The sequence below is a fragment of the Eupeodes corollae genome, chromosome 2, assembly GCF_945859685.1.
Source record: "Eupeodes corollae chromosome 2, idEupCoro1.1, whole genome shotgun sequence".
NCBI lineage: Eukaryota > Metazoa > Arthropoda > Insecta > Diptera > Syrphidae > Eupeodes > Eupeodes corollae.
Genome location: NC_079148.1, coordinates 76,482,355 through 76,503,575, shown reverse-complemented (window position 1 = coordinate 76,503,575; position 21,221 = coordinate 76,482,355). Strand labels below are relative to the sequence as shown.

The window sequence follows — 21,221 nt, the reverse complement described above, 5'->3', positions numbered from 1 at the left end:
AAAAAAAATTAAAAAAGGTGTAACAAAACGTAGAAAAAGGTAAAATAGTAACAACATATAAAGATAAAGAAGAAATTTAAAGCTTATGGTACGCATACAACATTGTGGCAATACTGATGCAGACAAAGTTGCTATAATAAAGATGAACATGTTCGTCTTAACTGTATCCGGTTTTTTTTAATCTGCATTTTTCAAGCATTTTTATCTTCTCTCTCTATAAAACCAATTTGGTATCATTATTTTGCATCCTCTTTGCCTGCAGACTTTGAAGTGCAGATACATGTAATTCCACAATGAATAACTCTTTATTCAATAAATAGTACTTCAAATTCAAACTAGACTAGAAACATTTTCAAAAAATTCAACTAACATTCTTTTCATTTCCCAAAGTAAAAATTTTAGACATCTAAAACAAATTTTCGTCGCAATTTTTTTTATAATTCTTGACCGAAAAACGTGATTTAAAAATAAAAATGTACTTGTTTATGTAAACGCAGCACATTTCTCCGGTTGCATTGTTGCAATCGGAACATCGTGGAAATGAACACATAAGCAGAGCTGCTGTCAAACAATTTGCTAGATGTGCCACAAAATTGACATTTGTCATTTTAAGTTACAGTAGTATAAATATAATTGTGAACAAACAAACTAAAAGGGAAAATTTATTTATCATTATTTTGATTTGTACAAATTCAAAAAATGGCAAATGAAAACGAACTCGAAGTCATATGTCGGACTTGCTTAGCTGAAACACATTCGTTCAAATGTATTTACAAAGTTGGTATGCTCTGTGGAGAGATAACAACTTTGTCTGCAATGTTAAACGAATGCACATCTATCGAGGTAATTTGTTTAGTTTTGCTAATAAACCAACCTACTGATTTCTTGTGAATTGGCACAATGATAAAAAGAGGATCCATAATGATTCTCAATTGCAACTTTTCAAAAGTAACGATAATAAGTTTAAAGATCACAATTTCCGGTTGGTTAGATATATAAGTTTTAAATTCTAAATAAAGTCCAAACGCAAGAAGTTTATTGGCAACTAAGAAAATTGCAAACAATTCACTAACATACAAAATTGCATGTGGGCATGTTCCTCACAAATCAATTAATACTGTTCTTTCTATATAAGTTTCAGTGTTCCCTAAAGAACTCATTGCAATACCCCAAACAAGAAACATCAATTAATTTGCCGCAGTTATTTGCATACACTTAAACTGTTTTATTTTCAAAATACACAGGCCACTTGTAAAAGCCTTAAAGTAAACGAGCTATGAATGCGTATAAAATGTTGCACAAATGTTCTACCGTCACTAAGATTTGAACCTTGACTAAAAAGCTTACGGAGGTGATGCACTACGCATAAGATAAGATTGTTAAAATTCATAAACCTGTCCAGTATAATTCACATCACCGGTTAAAAAGAAAGCGGACGACATGTCTCTCTTCAAGAACTCCTGTCCAATTGCAATTGATGACGTTTACTGTGCGGTATCACAAAAGGCACCAGGCTTATCAATTTTTGTATCATTAATTGTTGTATTCAATGGTGCTTTTTAACTCCTGCAATAGCGATGAAAGATCAAGCAATACTAAATACCATAAACCTCAAAATTTTTAAAAAATTTAATCGTTTTCTGAATAAATCTAAAAATACTTTAAAACCCATCTTATATTTCAGTTTAATGAAGATGAAGAGGATCTACCCCGATTTATATGTAATAAATGTGTACAACAACTCACCAAAACCTACCTCTTCCGTCAAAATGTAATCAGAGCAAATGAAACCCTAAGAGAACAACATCATAGTATGAAAAATGAAGAAGGAGTCCACGGTACTTTGTATTACTACGAGCAAGCACCTTCAAATAATGGCGAACCTATGGAACACGACGAAGAACAGATTCAAGAAATAACCGAAGACGAAGATGAAGAACAAAATGTTGGCGATGAAGAGGAAGTATTAGAGGTACAAGAAGAAGACGACCAAACAAGCCAAGATGTTGAAAATATCGAAATTGACAGTAATTCCATTAAAATCGAACTAAACGCAAATGAAACAAGCCATTATGAGTTCGCAATATTAGAAAGTAGTGAAAACCAAATGATGATCGAACGCAATGAAGAAGTCATCGATGATACAAGTCAAACGAGTTCATTCAAAGAGGAGAAAGACCACAAACTACCAATGAATATACGAATGCGTCGTAGACGCTCCGTTCCCGGACCACCGTTTAAGTGTGAAATATGTGGCAAAAATCTAAGTAATCACAGTTCGTACAAGTATCATATGCAATTGCATTCTGACGCAACTCCATTCCTCTGCAGCCATTGTGGGGAAAAATTCAAGACGAGAAATGCCTACGATGGTCATATGACAACACATGATAGTAAAAATCCAAATATGTGTACAATTTGTGGAAAAATTTACCGCCAGCCGAGCTCACTACGGACTCACATTCTTACTCACACTGGGGAGAAACCTTATTTGTGCGGAATATGTGGTAAAGGATTGACTCAAAAATCTGGATTTAAGGTAATATCAGAGATTTCAAATTGATTTTTATTTTAAATTATAATTCAAATGAAATATTAAAACTTCTTTTAGAAACATATGCTGGTACACACGGGCGAGAAACCGTTTAGTTGCGATGTCTGTGGCAAAGAATTTCGATACTCTAGCAATCTTATAACACACAAACGTTCACACACTGGTCTGAAGCCATTCGAGTGTAAGGTAAGTTATAGCTCTTCTTTTCAACAGAAAAAAAGAAAGATTCAAATAATTTCGTTTGCTTAGCAATGCGAAAAGAAGTTCTCAAGTGGCGAGCAACTAAAGAGACATCTTTTGATCCATTCCGGAGAGAGGCCATTTTCATGCGACACTTGCCAAAAATCATTTAACAGGAGGAGCACGCTCATAGTTCACAAACAGATTCATAGAGATAAGTCAACTGTACATATTAAAGATGAGAAATAAAGTCTTTGTTTTTTTTTTTTTTTTGTATAAATTTATGTGTATTCACAAGAAATAAAAATATATATTATCACACTAATGTTGATCTAAGTGACTAAACTTTTTCCTGAGCTTTTCACGTTTTTCCTTTTTAGGTCGTCTCCATGGTTTGTCTGTTGCTTGACCCTCGACAGCCGCTTGAGTACTTCCATTTCCAATGTATGGAAAACTAGACCGGCCCCTAGCATGTAGTGCTCCGTTGTTTGTTTTGAAGAATTGATCACTTAACTCAGTAGCGGCATTTTTATCTATCTAAAATGGATAGAAGATCAAATAAGTAAATACTAGGCATGTGTGTTCTTTGTTAGTGAGAGGAATAATGGTGAAATCTTACTCTCATGGCTCTTTGTTGCATCTTGGGAAGGGATTCTTCTTCGACTACTTTCCTTGTTCGTTTGGGAAAAGTATGAAAAGATTCTTGATTAACTCCAGGTGGTGAATGACAAAATAGAAGTTTTCCATTGACGTAGTCCTTTAACACATAACGTGCAGATCTCGATTGATCCGGTTGACCGTTGGCAGTCATAAAGCCTCGGTTATCTAGAAAAGAGAGTTAGCTTTATGAGTACATAATATTTTTGTTGGTATTTTTAATAGCTTACACCCATAAGCCAATAATAATTCTTCTGCATGAGGAGGTCGGTTGGGATCTTCACCTTCAATCGGTTTGGCAATGATGATTCCGTATTTATCTTCTAGAATATGTTTTGGAATGCGAGCACACAACAGGTTGACCGGTGGAACAAAATCTCTCATCTAAAATTTAAAAACAATCGAACATTCATAGAATACAGTAAAAAAAATCAGTTTTGCTTAAACTGTCTGAGGAGAAAGTGATCCAAAAATAAATGAACTTCCATTATGTGTCTTAATAACACCAGTTCAAAATTGAAGGTCGTGCTAAGTGAAACAAGGAAAAAAATTAAAGAGCACATTTTCTCTAAGACTTATTCCTTAGTGGAAACGGAATTATGTATTTGAATTTTGACCTCATTCTCGGAGTCTTATTATTATTAAGTATTGAGTCAATCATAACACTATTGAGAAAAATCATAACACAACCTCTTAAAAGTTTTGAATTGAAACCCATTCTGCAAGATATTGGTGCATTTGAATAAATTATATTCTCGAAATATCTCGATTCTACACTGGAAATTATTGGAATAATGATCTATAGCTGATTTTTTGAGTCGTTTATAATGATGAGGAAAATGGACAAATTAAATTCTGGAGAGAAAATCTGAATTGAATGACGATGGAATAGCCAGACGCTACAATCACTTAGTTTGCGGAATTTATTTCAAAGCAAGTATTGAAGTCATTAAGCTCGTTTCAACAGGAGCCGATTTAAGCAATAGTTTAATCAAACTGTGCTTTAAGATAAATATCATCCCTCACTTGACGTTTTTCTGGGATTGACGGTAATTTATCAAACAATAGTAAGCGCATAACGGTTCATATTCTATTGACTTTCGGAAAGCTAATTTCAGCAACTTTCTGAGCTGAGATCTTGAAGTATATGTTTGATTTTAAACCTCTCTCAAATAATTAAGTGTCGAATATATTATAGATATGGTAAGTTCTCTGATTCTTGACCACAAAAGCTTTTCAAATTGTTTTAATAATAAACTGAAATCTTTAAGCAATCTTTCATTAACACCTCGTAAAAATAGATGAGAATTTCTTTCTATACTTGCGAGCCTGTCCTCAAACTACCTTCAATAGACGTCAGGCAAAGTATTACATTACTTGGCATTACTAACAGATGATAATTGCTGTCAAGCCAAAGTTCTTGGGTTCAATCCCTGTCTTTGCAATGCACTGGCTTTGGGAGGAATTGACAAATACTATAAGAATAGTTATTGTCATGAAAAGTGCTTTCTAAAATATGTCGTTTGTATTCATGCGAGCCAAAGCTGCAAGACTAGCCTCTCATTGGGACTCCTACAAAGAATCCGTAAGAATCTACAAGAAGGTACTAAGGAAATCCAAGCGATCTTCTTGGCGATCCTTCTGTGGCATGATAGAAGAAACTTCTGAAGCCTCTAGGTTACGGAAAATTCTTTCAACTAATCCAGCTATGCCAAGCTGCTTGAAAAATACAGACGGCTCCTGGACAAATTCAAGTAATGAATCGCTGAACTTACTATTGGACACTCATTTTCCTGGTAGTTCTCTTACCGAAACTTGCAACAGTTTTATACGTTCAAGTTCAAATTCAACATATCCACAAGGTCTGATCACAAAGGATAAGCTACAATGGGCTCTCAACAGCTTCAAACCATTTAAAGCTGCAGGACCAGATGGAATAATACCAGCAGAATTACAAAAAGCTTCTGATATAATTGCACCAATCCTTGAGGCAATTTTTACCAGCTGTCTTTACCTGGTCCATGTTCCCTCGGCATGGAGAGAAGTTAAAGTTGTTTTTATACCTAAAGCAGGTAAATGCTCCCAAGTCAATCCTAAAGATTTACGACCTATAAGTCTATCATCATTCCTTCTTAAGACCCTGGAAAGATTGATTGATATCCATTTAAGGGCACGTATCGATACAAGACTTCTGTCTTCGTCTCAACATGCCTACTGTAAGGGTAAATCGGTGGAAACAGCGTTACACACTTTAGTACGCACCATCGAATATTCCCTCCATCATAAAGAGTTCACTATGGTTGCTTTCCTTGATATCGAAGGTGCCTTTAACAACGTGGACACATCTGCAATCACTTCTGCACTGACATCTCTAAATGTAGAGAGTTCGCTTCGGGAGTTAATTCATTTAATGCTTACTAGCAGAATAATTAATTCAAAACTGGGCAACTCTTCTAGCAGACGATTCGTTAGTAGAGGGACACTGCAAGGTGGTGTTCTATCCCCTCTCCTCTGGAACCTAATGGTGAATGTGAATGAAATCCTAACTAGTCTGGATGCGGAGGGTTTCAGAGTGATAGCCTATGCGGACGACGGGACGTTGCTCTAGCAGTTTCAGGAAAGCATCTTAACATCCTAAAAGAACTCTAACAAAATGCCTTGGACAGACTAATACTTTGGGCTGATCAGTGTGGACTGGGTGTTAACCCACACAAAACCGATCTGGTCTTATTTTCGAGGAGATACAAAATTCCATTTGTCAACCCTCCTTACATTAAAGGAATCCAATTAAAATTCTCAGACGAGGCCAAATACCTAGGTCTTGTCTTAGACAAAAAACTAAATTGGAAACGCAACGTACAGGAAAGAGTCAAAAAAGCTACTGTAGCTCTCTTTTCTTGCAAAAAAGCTATTGGTAATAAATGGGTTTACAACCCAGAATCACGCATTGGCTATACACATCGGTTATCAGACCGATTTTAACGTACGGTGTAGCAGTATGGTGGACTGCTTTAGAGAAAGGTATAAACAGGGATAAGTTAAATAAAGTCCAACGTTCAGCCTGCCTATGTATAAGCGGATCGCTTCGCACGACCCCGTCTGCGGCACTGGACACCTTGCTCTACCTTACACCTCTTGACATATTTAGTAAACAAATAGCTGCAAGCTTTGCTATTCGCCTCAATGCTTCGTCGCAGTGGACTAACAACAACATTGGCCACTCCGTAATTCTAAGGTACTTAGAATCAATTCCAAAGCACACAGACTACACCATCCCCCAACTGTAGAGGGCTTCTATGGTCTGATCCTTACAACCTCCCTCCTTATCAACATCGGATAAAGCTTTTTCAAATCAGCCTCTGTATTGTTTGCCCGATTCTGAAAAAAGAAGACCCTCTTTACTGCACCAACTATAGAGGAACTAGTCTACTTAACATCGCTTGTAAAATCTTCTCTGCCGTAATCTGTAATATGAACGTCTAAAGCCCATCGTCAACAGCCCGATAGGTGCTAATCATTGTGGTTTAAGGCCAGGAAAGTCCAGAGCCATGTGTCGTCCGTATGTGCAGGATGACAATGGAGAATTCACGCTGCTCCATTCTGGAAACAACAGAATCTCTCGATGTCAAAAAAGATTTTAGACAAAGTAATGCACTGTCACATGATTTTTTTAACATCTTACTTAAAAGAATAGCGCAGAACTACCACGTCAACACTAGAGGCACTATCTTTCAAAAGTCTATCCAATTACTAGCATATGCTGATGACATTGATGATGCGGCAAAAATGGGTTTAACGGTTAATGAAGGCAAAACAAAGAACATGCTGTCGTTAAGGATAGACTTACACACCGACGACGTCTCGGTCAAAACGTCAACATCGACAGACGTACAAAAACTTCCAGGTAGTTAGGACTTTGTTTACCTAGGCTCCGCTATTAACGCAAAAAAAAAACACCAACGCTGAGATCAAACGAAGAATAACTCTTGCTGCTGTTTCTTTGGGCTAAGAAAGACATTTTTTAGTTTTTATAATAAGCGAACACTAAAAGGGTTTTGTATACCTTTAATATGCCAAAGACACAGTGTGAGCATAAGGAAAAGAGGGAAGTGTTGGGTAGGAGATGCAGGTGTACATTGATTTTGAATTCCTGAACATTGCAATGATAGGGAAAGATAGAGCGTGCTCTGTCAGTTTACCCTCTGGGCTCAAGGGTAAACTGATGGGCGTTCCTAGAAGCGCAGGTATTACGGTTAAATTGTTTAAGGGGAGGAATGCAACTGTCTATTTCACTATTCTTTGAATACTTTGAATACTGTCCAAAAGGCTTAAATAAGTTACTGTAGCGCCAGCCCAGAGATGAGACTTAGAGTTTCGAACGTACATAGGTTTTGTAGATTGTAGCCAGGTCAGACGAAGAGACAAATTTTTTCCATCGTCTCAAAAAACCTAGACATCTTGTGCCATTTTTGGCTACATTGCGTATACGATCACTCCACAAAAGGTGGTTGCTGATGAATATTCCAAGGGTGTCTAGATTTTCAGTTTCGTTGATGCAAGTGCCACTCATAGATAGTGGCAAGGAGGGTATATCTCGCTTTAACCACACAAGACAGCATTGGGTTTTCGAACATTAAATTCCACACAGTTTTTTATTCCTCATTGTATAGTGCTGGGTAGATCAGAATTGCATTTCCACATCCGAAGAGGAGGGTTGGGAGTCTGGTGATCAGCGTTTTCATGACCTTAGAAAGAAGTGACGTTATTGCTATCGGTCGATAATTTGCGGGGAAGGAAGGTTCGCCTTTTTTTGGGATTGCCTGAAAAAATGCAGTTTTCCAATTAAGTAGCAAAGCCCTCTCTAGAGGGACCAAAGTATAGCTATATAAGACACTCATCATCCCCGTCCTGCTATAAGGTGCAGAAGCATGGACTATGACAAAAGCGGATGAAAGCACCTTGGGTCGTTTCGAGAGAAAAGTTTTTAGTGTGACCTAGGGTCCCGTATGCAGTAAAGGGGAGTGGAGTTCTTCTCTTCGATGGAACGACGAGCTGTACAGCTACGTAGACTTAGCCAGAAAGGTAAAAGTCCAACGGCTAAGATGGCTGGGTAACGTAGAGCGTATGGAAACTAAACAGGTGGCGCGCACAATTGGAAACTGACCTAACCCAACTTGGAGCACGAAACTGGAGACATCTACCTAGTCACCGAGGTAGAAGAAGTTTGTTGCGTGAGACCATAGTTCACACAGGATTGTATCGCCACCTTAATACGAAATGCAGCCTCTATCGTGCAAAGGAAGGACAATAACGATATTGTCTTTTTAATCAACTTTTAACTGGTGTAAAAAAATCCACCAGATTAACGTATTTCGTGCCATTTCTTACTTAATACTAACACTGCACTTGTTGCGCCGGATGAGCACATTTTTTGTGTTGTCTATTCTTTGGTCTTAAGATATAGCTTGTATTAAACTTTCTTACCAAAAGATTGTGAAAAGGAACTGCCTGTGAAATACTTTTTGAGCACCAGACTACAACGCTCAGGGGCTAACAAAGGGAGATAAACCATGTGGAATGATATTGAACGTGTGGGAAAACAACATAACTGTATTCCAAAATTTGGATATTTCGACATTGATATGATTCACAGGAATTAAATATACTAATAAAACAAAAGCTAATAGCTACCTGATCAATTGGAAGAATTCCATTAAGTATCATATCAGCTTTAGTCAACACGAAACTTGGCATCACCAAACCGGGACAATCGCACAGCATAATATCGTTTTCAAGATATAACGTCTGGAAATGTTTAGTCTTTCCTGGGGTCGCCGAAACGGAAACTTTCTTCTCGGCCATTAAAGCATTTATGGTACTACTCTTTCCGACATTTGGATATCCCACAAGACCTATTGTTACGTGCTTTTCCATAGCTCTCTGTCCTGGATAAACGTTCCTGAACAATTCTATCAGTTCAGCTCTGTTGAGAAGCTTGGGATTATTTAGTTGGGATTTTTCGCCAGACCCAATTTTATTCTCAATCAATCTTAGCTGTTCTTCAGTTTTGTCTAAGCCCTTTATTATAGCCTCGGTAGCTTTTTTTAAATCGTCTACAGCAATAGTTTTTGTTTCGTTGTCTTCACGGCTTTCTTTTATTTTCTCTTGGGTTTGATCACTTTTGTAATCATTATCTTCATCATCTTCATCGTTCTCGTGTTGTTCCTTCGCCTTTTCAGCTTTGGCTTCTTCTTCTGCCAGGAAAGCCGAAAAGAAAGCTACTTTAATGTTTTCCTTATCGAAGTACTCTGCCCATGCAATTCTTTGCTCTTGGGTGAGTAAATCTGATTTGTTTATCAGAATCATGTTCATTTTGGTGTCCTTGACTTCCTGTACATACTTTTCGAGATCTTCGCTACGAAACAATAAAGGATTCCTAGCATCGACTATCTGAACAACTACATCACTTCTTTCTACCACACGCCATAATTGTCTCCAGAATTCCAAATTCTTCTCATAAGGTGTGAGAAGTATTTGATCGTCCTCGTCCTCCTGAAGCAAGGCTATATTACGCCTCCATTCTAAAAAGGATTCATTCTCAGCTCTCTGTAAATCTTCGGCTGACGTAGATTCATCCCACTTAGGACGACGTGGAATTTTCAATAGCTCTTTCTTATCAAAGTGTCTCTTCTCCAAGATGGTCTCTTCAGTTTTCGACAACAATCCAATGTTGCTTTTGGGATTAACAAATGCAATATTAAGTTTTTCAGCTTGAAATTCAGTGCCAGCTAGTTCGGCTGTGCGAAGAAACTCTTGGAAAGAAGATTCTTCGGTAACAGATTGGAGATTAAGACGACCCCAGTCGTAGCCGTCCTGCACTTCGGTGGTGTGAAGCTACGACGGAATTTATGGAAGTTAAGTTGTATGTGTGAAAATAAAGGCAAATGTTTTCTTCTTACCATTGAATCATTGTCAACTTTTTTTCTGGCGTTTTTCTGTCCAAAACGATCTTTAATTAAGGACCTGCCTAAAGTCGACTTATTTTTCTTGCTCATTTTCTTGTTAAGTGGATTATTGTATTTAAAATTTCTTATTTCTTAGCAGTTGCACGTGTGAAGAACATATTTTTGTCAGTGAGAGACCGTTTTATTTTGACATATGACATTTGTAACTGACAGCAAAAAGTTCTGTTTCTGTTCATGAATCAATGAACTTTCTAAGGTCTATGTGCCACTACTTTTATGAAACTTAATGCTGAACTTACATATAGCTGCATTGAAATTCTGCCCGCACTTTTTGTATAGAGAAAGAAGATTAAAATGTAGAAGATCTTCAAAAGTACAGGAAAACCGAAAAATATTGTTTTGAAAGAAAAAAAGAGTTTGTAATTAGGAACCCAGTGATTTCCCATAATCTTACTGATTTGTTGCTGTTGTTTCGAAATTTTAAAGCGAGTAAAATTCAAACTTGTTATATTTACATACATTGCTTAAGCCAGAACTTTTCTTTTAGTTAATTTTTCAATGATGAAATAGTTTTCAGTGAACAGGTTGCAGATTTCACATTTCGCAAAATAATCTTTGCACTGAAATCGTTTCATTTTCTTTGTATTCCCACTTATCATTTTCAATTTTAATGATCAACCCATATAACCGACCAAAAAACAAATTATAACTATAACTGGCCTTTTAAAATTATAGTTAAAAAGTACTATAATTTTGTATGTAGTAAAAACGCATTAAAATTGAAAGAGGTATGACAATAATCTAAGAAAAATAGATCAATTATTTTCATGAACCTCATAATTAAAAGGACATTGAAAAATTACAAAATGTATCATAGTAACAACATTCTAAAATAAAGAAGACATGTAAAGCCTTTGTTATGCTTGTAACAACACTGATCCAAATGAAGATGCTATAATAAGATGATGTTCGTATTCAGTATAATCATGACTTCTACAGTTCTCAAACTTCCTATAATACATAAATGAATATATTCTGCATTTTGGTATTCTATCACTATCTCACAAACATTCATTTTATATGTATCATTCTTTGTTTTTGGAGAAATCAAATGCAAATACATGTAAATCATCCATTAAAACAATCTATAGTCCATACTTCAATGATGCTAATCATACCAAAAGTGTATTTTGGGATAATACTATCCATAGTTACATTGATGTTGGTTTACAAGAAAAGTGTATTTGAGGATATACGAATATACGGAATAATAACTGAAAGATGACCTACTTTAAACAAATCAGCCCTAAAGGTCTATCCAAAAAGAAGGGAATTTTCACTGATGTTGCTGCTGAATTATTTTCTGCTCACTTCTCATGAAAAACTTAAATTCTTCATAAAAGCAAAGACAATAGAAGGTGCCTTGACTATTTACACTGAGACAATAGAACGCTAACAGCTGACTATCAAAAAGCGCGTTCTAACCTTCCTACCGGAATAAGCCTTAAAACTAGACCTACATAAAATAAGGAATTTATATTGAAAGTCATTCCATGACTTCTAATCCCAATCCGTAAATCAAACATAATATGTGTAGTCAATCAAATTCATATTCTTACAGAAGGTTCGAAATATTTAAACGAAACTGCATTTTATTGCAATTAATTGGTATCACATATTGTTCTTAACTATTAAATTAATTAAGTTCAATTATTCAAAATCGGATAAATAATGTTCATCCAACATTATGTTTTATTTTAAAACATTTTTGTTTTTATTAAATCAGATCAAATTAATATTCGTACATTATTTTTTATTCTTAAAATGATTACAAATAGCAGAAAAATACAATGTGAAACAGGATAACCATTTTATCATAATATTAGCAAAAAAACATCGAAGTAGCGCCACAAAACTTGTTGAAAGGCTACATCAGGAACTAAAGAAGGAATTTTCAACAGACGCTCTGAGGAACTGCAATCGCGAACAAGGTTTTAAAGGTCGAGTTGCCCAGAAAAACCGTTAAATGATCTTCACAGGCGAACGAGACCGAGCTGATAGGGCTCAGTAGGAGAACCAGTTTTGGTGGCTTCAATCGGCACTTAAAAGTGGGTAGTCGGGATGTGGTTTTAGGCCTTGGCCGCCTTACATACTTGTTTTATAGTTTTAGGGTTTAGTTTTAAGCAGAATAGGCATGGTGGGGCACAAAAAAATAATTAAAAAAAATATTTTACAATGGAATAAAGAAAACGCAAAAAAATGAAGAACAAAAAATGTTAGATAGTTAGATTTGCTGCTGTGATTGTTCTAGTTTTAAGTAGTTTATAGGTAGTTTAAGTTAGTTTTAAGTTTTATATTAGGGACCTAATTTTTTTAAGTGAAATAAAATAAGATATTGAAATTAGTTTTTTTTTTAATTTTCTAATTAACAATAAATAAATAGAATGAATTACAGAAAATAGATCTTAGGTCCGAATGGCATTAGAATTAAAGCATTATTGTGTAACTTAGATTGTCCGTATGGAACAATTAGGCTAGTTTTATGAATTTTTGTGTATTGCTTTAAGATAGTTTTAAGAATGAATTAATACAAAATTAATAAAAAAAAGTGCTTTGGACTGTCAACCCTGCCTGTGCAATCTAGTTTTTTTCACGGGTACTGCCTCTTACTAGGAATTGCAAATCCACTAAGAGTAGTTCTTGTCATGAAAAGTGCTTACTCAATTTAGCCGTTCGGATTCGGCTTGAAATTGTAGGTCCTCTCCATCTCTGACAACAGTAATCGCACACATGAATGGTTGAGAGTTCTAATTTATATTTATACTGAGGTAATTGTTGAAGGAATTTCTTTTTTTGTTTAAAAATAGGTGTAGGTGATAACCAGATTCTTTGTTTTACAACCAAATAACACCCAAAGCTTTTGTGTTTCGTGAATAAAACGGAAAAGTAAGTTACTATTTTTCTACTGCACAATTAATATGAGTTTGATTGACTGTATGCAATGTAAATAAATAAAAAATATGTTTTTGCAGTCGAAATTATTTTATTTATTATCTATACGTATATTTAATCGTTTTGTACCAATGATTTGATATTTTTTTTATAATCACTGCCATTTCTGTTATTTAGTTTTGGAGAAATCCAATTGTTTTGTTATTGCTTTCATTATACATTATGTATATAAATTTATTTGGTATTATTATATTTTATATATATCCAACAGTAACTGCGTAAAATGCAGTTTTATTTATTAATTCCATTCTCAACTTCTATTTTAAGACGTTTTTTAGCCTGTATATCAGCCATTGTCTGCTCTATTGATCTTAAATCTTTTTTATTTTTGCTGGGCACTGAAAGGAAAACAAATATGAACATTAATTTATTTAATAAAATGCATAGTATACATTTTTTTAATTGAAAATTACGGATCACGGGAAAGCCTTTAGATCTATTTTGAACCTTCTAAAATCTCTCTTAAAAAATGTAAATATTTTAACTAAAGCCCCATAAATGAATGTGATAATATGGAAATTATAGGTAATTTGAACGCACGAACCCTTAACATGTTTTGGGAACATTAGACAAATATGGAACAATATAAGAGCAGCTACTTGTGCTGATTGGCCTTTATATTTTGTACACCGAAATAATAGTTAAATACAGAGCTAAATAAAATATACAACATTCTTGATATGTGGCTGGAAAAAGAATCTCTACACTTAAAATTCGAAATTGAGCTCAAGAATAAACCGATGGGCATTTCTGGAAGTTTAAGTATTAAGCAGAATGCAATAGTGTATTTCGATATATGTAACATTGCTTTTTAAAATAACTGCGATGTTCAAAGGATGTAAGTTTAGGCTACATGAAGTTCATTTTAAAGGGTTAAAAAAACTTAGGTTTACTATCGAAGTATTATGAAGAAGAATTATGTCAGTTATCCACAACTTTTGAAAAAATGTAGGATTTATAGATACCAGCCAGATCAGAAAGGATATAACAGGATAGTCTTAAGAAATGTCAATTTATTTTGTATCCCTTATAAAGTTTTCAATCAACTTTAAAAAAAGTATAAACACGTCATTTTTCACATTTCGACTAATATTTATAGTTTGATTGACGAGTATGAAAGAACAAATTTCCTAGTATTCTATCTGAGAATGGGACTAGTGAGATCTTTTGCTCAGCACCATAGAATTATTTAAAGTAATAATAATAATATTACTTGAATGATATACACACTCACCGAATCCATAAGATTCATTTGTCTCGGTTTTTCTGGCGGCTTCCAGTGCTGCCTCTTGACCAATTAAATGAGCATACTTGTCTTTGTAGTTTGTTGTGGGATTAATTTTTTCCGGAGATTGTCTTCTTTCAACTTCTATCTGTTTTTGTTCTAATCTCTGAAAGATAATCGTAGATTTAATATTTAGGAAAAGGCATCGCTTTACCAAACCACAGCAAGTTAAATACCATTTTAGCGTATTCCTTGGCTGTTCTTTCGTTCCAATGAGCGCCATTTCGTCTCGCTTTAACTTCATCTTCTGAAGGTGTGTACTCTCGTTTGTAGACAACTGAGTATCGGTCATGACCTTCGATTCCAAAACTTATAGCTACAAGCCCCCCCACTTCAGCTACCTCATGTCTATTATACAAACAAAAAATTAAAAAAAAAAAACAAGTTTTACACATGTTTCTTTTAGAACAAAAATTTTAAATATTTCATACATTATGCTCCTGTAAACTTTGTCCATTGGTTGAAATTCGATGTATCGTCGCTCATCCTTGGAAAATCGATCAATTCTTTCTTGAGCATATTTTCGAAAGCGATTGATTTCCTCTTTTTCTTTGATCTTCATTAGTTCGAGGTGCTCCTTTTGTTCTACAAACAAAATAAAATTAAAAAAAAAATATATTGTACAAATTTGCAGGTGCAAGTTTTAAAACTTCTATACTTTTGATAAGTTCTCGGTCTTTTTCATTCACCGCAGGCGGTTTATCCATTGAGTTTAAAATTGAATTCAATAAATCCATTTTTCTGATTGTTTTTATTATAAAATTGATTTATTTGTGTTTACTTTTAATGGAAGACGAAAAACTTTTGAAAAATTCGTCTGTTTAGAAAACAGAAAAAGAGTAAACGTCAAATTCCACCTGATTTATGAGAACAGAGATGTTTGAGTAATTCTATGTTTTTTTTTGTTTATCTACTGAAGCTGCATTAGTCGGTGTTTACATTGAACGCTTTTTCAAGTGCTTAATGGCGAATGTACATGTATCTGCATCTACAATTATTGTGAAGAAAAGGAAAAGATGTATCCAAAAAATGTGTAAGGCTTCATATCTGTGGTCTGCACTTATGTTGCAATATATGTAAGGTAGATCTGATACCAATATTTTGCTTTGTAGATTTGTACAGATTTAACAATACAGAAAAGCTTGAATCTACCATGGTATAGAAGTCATAAGAAACTGTTAAAATTATAACATTTACATGTAACAGCAAAACTTAATATCAAATCTTAGTTTGATAAAGTTTAAAGTGAATCTACATAAAGTACTGGGAGGCAAATAAATTATATTCCAAGACTCAAAAATCAAATAGCCTAATTCAACGATTCATGGCTTACGTGTGTGAGAAATTAACGAGTTAAGTATTCCAATCAGTTTAACACAATTTTTACTACAATTGGCCGTGAAACTGGCCTAAGTGTGATAGATAGATAGATGTTGACATGTCTGTGTTTACACTTCTAAATAAATGTTCATGACATGCACTGTCATCTGCCTGAGAGGCATTCTTAGTTATATATTGTACTTAAGTTATTGAACTTGTTAAAACATAACTATTAATATGATTTTATAAGTAACAAATTTTAATGGACACATTTTTTTAATTTTAGGAAATTTAGTTTAGTACAAACAAATTTTTAGGGCTTTTAGATTAGTTAAATCAAAAAAAAAATTATTCAGTCAACGGATTCTTATGCCTGTTATTCATTCAGATAGTTCGTAACCTCTTCAACTTGCAAAAAGATTTTTGAACATGCCTTATCTCCGTCAGCATTGGGCGAACGCCAATGAAGTGTAATGCATCCTCTCTCTCGTGCTGATTACAGAGGCTGCAAAGATCGATTACCTCGTTACCATGGGGTCTAAAGTGTGTTCTACTCTATCACGGACAGCCACTTTAACCTAACCTACACAATCTCATTAACCCATCTAACAATTATCGAATTATCTCAGTCTATCTTATATATTAATTTAGAGAAACAAATCCTTTCCATCCCTTTCTTCCTTTTTTTATTTTTCTTAAAGAAGTTGCCAACTTCTATTATATGGTGTTACCATTTTCGGATAAATTTTGCTGCTTACAAATTTTTTAATTTTAAGATATTATTCTGAACCAATGGCTAGAAATGTTGAATTTATTTTATAAATATTTATATTTTTATGTTGCTTATTTTCGATAAACATATGAATGTTGTTTGTCTTTTAAATGGAATCTTTCAAATTAATATAGCTTGGCCGTGCATGCCGGGCTTATTTGGAAAGTGTCCAAATTGCTCGAAGCCCGTTGACAAGGTCACGTGTGTCCAGCTTTATACCACAAGCTATAAAACCAAACAAAAACAATGCAATTGCAATGAAACCGGAGTGTTTTTTCATAAATCCATCACTTCCAAATGTAAAAACAAACGGATCTTTTGTTTGACAACCAGAGTGTCAAGTTTGTTTTTGAAAACAAATTTAAACAAATTGAATTTAATAAATTATTAAAAAATTAAAATTTCTAATTGCAATGTCTAGTCAATCCAGTTGTCCCGAGGTAATCAAAATAGTTTTCTTTTCCATTTTCTGCATGACGCAATACAATTCTTATTCACAGCATCTTCAAGCTCAAATGATCATCATCATTCATCCCGGTTCATTGAATCTTCGTATAGGACGAGCTTCAGATTTCAATCCCATACGAATTATACATGCTATAGCTCGAAAAAAACGTACAAATGGACATTCATATAGAGACAGACTTCTTCCCCAAGTTGTAAGCTCCTTGATTCCTTTGATTTTCAATAAATCCTCATTAATTTTTGTTTATGAATATAAGACAAAAGAATCACTTACCGAATTCGAAGAACATCGTTTGCAAGTGTCTCACATCATTCAGTCATGTTCACAATCTGATGGTCGTCGAAGATACGCGACGCCACCACAGCAAATTGCTGCTTTCAATAGAAGATCTACTCCTGACATAGTTGGAAAGGCGGAGACAAATGTGCCAAGAACAGAAACTATCATCGGAGATGAGGTAATATTTAAATCCAATTGACAATTTATTTTTGTGTTTGAAACTATAAAGGGGGAAAAAGGGATATATAACCACAAATGGAGCGGATACTCTTCCATCAATTTAACTCTTTAAATAATGCGTATCATCCTTATAATTTTTGTTTAAAGATAATTAATATAAATATGGACGATCCCTACAACATACATTTCCCAATAAAACGTGGAGAACTGAATCTGCACAGTGAGCTTGGTGGTTCTCTTACCTCTGTTATGACTGATTTGCAGGATATCTGGGAGCATGTATTGAAAACAAAAATGGGCATTGATTTAAGGTAAGCAAAGCTAACATGTTTTTTTTTTAGAAGAAATTCGTGTCACCATTAAGTTTTCATTCATGCGTTTATGTAGCATCCTCAATCAATACAAAGCAGTTTTAGTTGTTCCTGACATTTACAACCGGAATCATCTCAAAGAGTTAACTTCATTGCTGCTTGTTCGAATGGGCTTTGGAAGTTGTTTTCTAATTCAGGTAACAATAATTAAGAACAAATAAAAACGATGTGTACATTTTGATGTAATTATCACTGTGTTCTGGTAACAGGATCATGTTGCAGCTACTTTTGGCGCTGGTCTAGGTCATGCTTGTGTCGTCGATGTAGGTGATCAAAAAACATCAATATCTTGTGTTGAAGATGGTATTTCTCAGCCAAGCACAAGAGTTAGATTAGAGTATGGTGGAGCTCATGTGACGCAAGTTTTTCACTGTCTTCTAGATAAGTGCTCGTTTCCCTACAAGGAATGCAATGATAACAATCTAAAAGATGTTTTTCTTCTCAAACAACTTAAAGAAAAATACTGCCATGTTAATTTGGTAAATAACTTGAAATTAATAACAATCCAAGAATCAGTTTGCTAACATCTACCATTCCAAAGGACATTTGTGGATCTCAGGAGAAAACATTTGAAGTTTGCCATGCGGAAAATAAACTTAAGTATACAATTCAATTAGGCGATGAGTGTATTGTTGCACCTTTGAGTTTGTTCCATACCGAGCTACTAACGATTACGGGAAAAAGTAAAGCGGCAAAAGTACAAATTTCGGCATCTCATCAGCCTGATTCAGAAGATTGTTTTGATGCCGAATACATACGAGAAACAAGTGTAAGTAATTCATAAGTCTTCATTATTGAAATTACCAATGTAATATGCATATAAAATATTTATTCGAAAATATTGTAATTATTTGGTTTTAGAGAAGAAATGCCCGCGAACAACTTGAACAAATTCAAGCTGATGGTGTTATTGTACCACCGGACAACCAAGAAGAAGACCTTGTTGTTGATTCCTTTGAAAATGAAAGAGATAACAAAAATGATAAGGATTTTGTTCTGCCAAATGGTCAAGTTATTGGTATTGATCAAGCTGTTTTACTTAGTATAGAGCGATGTCGTAAGAAACTTCTTGACCTAAAAGGAAAAACAATTTATCAATTTATTAAAAAAATATGTTATTTTGTATAGCTAATGAAGAGATGAAAAAGAAAATGTACGGTTGTGTACTTGTTGTCGGAGGGGGAATGAAGTTCGCAGGCATTGGTAAATGGTTGCAAAATAAAATGGCTTTAAATGTTGCATATTCTCATCGATCTGGTAAGTAAAAATGATTATTTAATTTCTTCTTTACAAATTTACAAATTGAAATGTGAGTCTATTTTTGTTAATTTCTTTATGACTTGAGCGGTAAAATGAACCAATCTGCCGTGTGGAACAAGTACCCAAAATAGATAACCTATGTAAATAAATCATCCATTTTAGAATCGTTAGCGCAAAAGCATATCGTTTCAGTTTGCGAAGGGTTTTTAGTTTCCTGAAAAGGTTTTTTTTCTTAGAATTCAAAAAGTTGATGATTTTAAAAATGCATTGCCAAACTTCCAATACAAAGTCCTTGGTTTTTTATAATTTATTTAGTTTTTTAATAAATATTTTTTTTTTCTAAACTATCAGAACAACTTGATATTGTGACAAGCACCAAAGATATGGACCCAGCAATGACCTCTTGGAAAGGGGCTGCAATAATGTCGTGTCTGGAGAGTGCTCCTGAATTATGGATAAACCAGCATGAGTGGCAAAAATATGGCCTACGTGTGTTAAGAGAAAAAGCTCCTTTCATGTGGTGAAATAATTTATATTAAGCATTTTCAAAGAGCATTTGTATCATAGGAATATCAAACACATAAGTAATAAAATAAATTAAGATGAAAAATATTTTCTTTTTCATGCTTGATAAGCTAATAATCTAATAAGTTGTTGATTCTGGATTAAGGAATTAACAAAACTGGAATATTTACAAGATTGAATAAAATAAGAAAACTAGACGTCTTTTCCTTGCAAATAACTTCCTATAGCTTAACTAAGATGTACTATAATAAATAAGTAAACTAAATTGAACAGAAATAATAATGCAAAAATTCTTATGGTTTATAATAAATGGTACGTTGAAAGCATAAACTACCTTCGTCACCCCAAACAAAAATCTAGTTTAGATAAAACGATGTTTGAATAAGAATACGAAAAACAAATCTTTAATACAAAAATCATAACAAAAATTATTAAAATTGTTCATATTAGATTCTATTATTGCTTTAATTTTGTATTCGACCGATAAATTGGCTATTTTTAAGACTCGCAGAAGGAAACTGGTCCCTTAACAACGCGCCTATTAAGGTCGTTCATTATTTCAAATATCTTAGGTTTTTGCTGTCTTACAATTTTAATTTTTCGAAACATCTGAAAGAAAAAAGCAACGAAGCCAAGGTAGCCCTAAACTTGACGTTGCCTAAGTTTTACTCTAACAAAAAAATCGATCTTAAACCCAAATATCGTGTTTTTCAAGCAACTGTGAACTGCTGGATGTGCTACTACCCAAGTTTTTGGATATTTACAATTGTAGGAGTTTGAATCCGTGTAAAGGTGTTTCTTCAAACGCCAAATTATGCTATATATGTAGAGTCTGTCATACCACCTCTTTACATTACAAACGTTAAAACTAACTCAGAATACATATTGAAAGTTATGAGGAGGGATGAAAGAAGCCTTCACAAATACAAAGCTTATGCAAACAAATTCCTCCCCGTTTAAGGAATGGAACCAGATAGATTCTTCAAATGGCAGTAATCTATTCTTTTTTTGGAGTCCAATTTGAATCAATGGCAAAACATGTTCAATGATCTGATCGCCAGAACTGATGAACATATCTTCAGTGAACATCTTTCAAGAGCCTCAACAACATTATCAGGAAATGTGTATAGAAACCTCAACCACCAAATAACATCACAGGCCAATTATTTCAGTAATGAGTTTTTTTCTGGTTCTATTACTTTTACATATTTAGAGCCTGAGACGAAAAACTGAGTCTTAGCTCTATGTCGCATCGAATTGATCTTCCACAAATCTGTAGCCGGAGAACCAGAACACATCACACATGCATCGTGTCCTCTACTAATAGAGATTCGACGGCTGTTTTCCGAACTGAGTTTTCTTTCCCGAACTCGGCTCTATGAAATCCTTAATGGA

General features: G+C 34.3%; 4 protein-coding genes across 4 annotated transcripts; 2 read left to right on the top strand and 2 right to left on the bottom strand.

Annotated features, from left to right (window-relative positions):
- The first annotated feature begins 601 nt into the window (after positions 1-601).
- On the top strand, positions 602-3,017 carry LOC129946474 (zinc finger protein 665-like). Its single transcript, XM_056056669.1, has 4 exons — positions 602-843; positions 1,685-2,539; positions 2,612-2,740; positions 2,804-3,017. The coding sequence occupies exons 1-4, from the start codon at positions 700-702 to the stop codon at positions 2,981-2,983; spliced, it is 1,308 nt and encodes a 435-aa protein (XP_055912644.1). The 5' UTR covers positions 602-699; the 3' UTR covers positions 2,984-3,017.
- On the bottom strand, positions 3,001-10,541 carry LOC129946473 (large subunit GTPase 1 homolog). Its single transcript, XM_056056668.1, has 5 exons — positions 10,351-10,541; positions 9,083-10,285; positions 3,622-3,775; positions 3,354-3,559; positions 3,001-3,271 (listed from the first exon to the last, which is right to left on the bottom strand). The coding sequence occupies exons 1-5, from the start codon at positions 10,444-10,446 to the stop codon at positions 3,056-3,058; spliced, it is 1,875 nt and encodes a 624-aa protein (XP_055912643.1). The 5' UTR covers positions 10,447-10,541; the 3' UTR covers positions 3,001-3,055.
- Positions 10,542-13,388: 2,847 nt separating this feature from the next.
- LOC129946305 (sperm-associated antigen 7) lies at positions 13,389-15,496 on the bottom strand. The gene is made up of 5 exons (XM_056056439.1): positions 15,312-15,496; positions 15,085-15,238; positions 14,830-15,001; positions 14,603-14,759; positions 13,389-13,706 (listed from the first exon to the last, which is right to left on the bottom strand). Exons 1-5 carry the CDS (start codon positions 15,388-15,390, stop codon positions 13,600-13,602), a joined length of 669 nt encoding a protein of 222 aa, XP_055912414.1. The 5' UTR covers positions 15,391-15,496; the 3' UTR covers positions 13,389-13,599.
- Positions 15,497-17,052: 1,556 nt separating this feature from the next.
- Positions 17,053-19,911, top strand: LOC129945798 (actin-related protein 8). Its single transcript, XM_056055718.1, has 10 exons — positions 17,053-17,185; positions 17,246-17,404; positions 17,468-17,668; positions 17,818-17,981; positions 18,058-18,178; positions 18,251-18,520; positions 18,583-18,810; positions 18,903-19,098; positions 19,170-19,298; positions 19,653-19,911. Exons 1-10 carry the CDS (start codon positions 17,159-17,161, stop codon positions 19,823-19,825), a joined length of 1,668 nt encoding a protein of 555 aa, XP_055911693.1. The 5' UTR covers positions 17,053-17,158; the 3' UTR covers positions 19,826-19,911.
- The last annotated feature ends 1,310 nt before the right edge of the window (positions 19,912-21,221 follow it).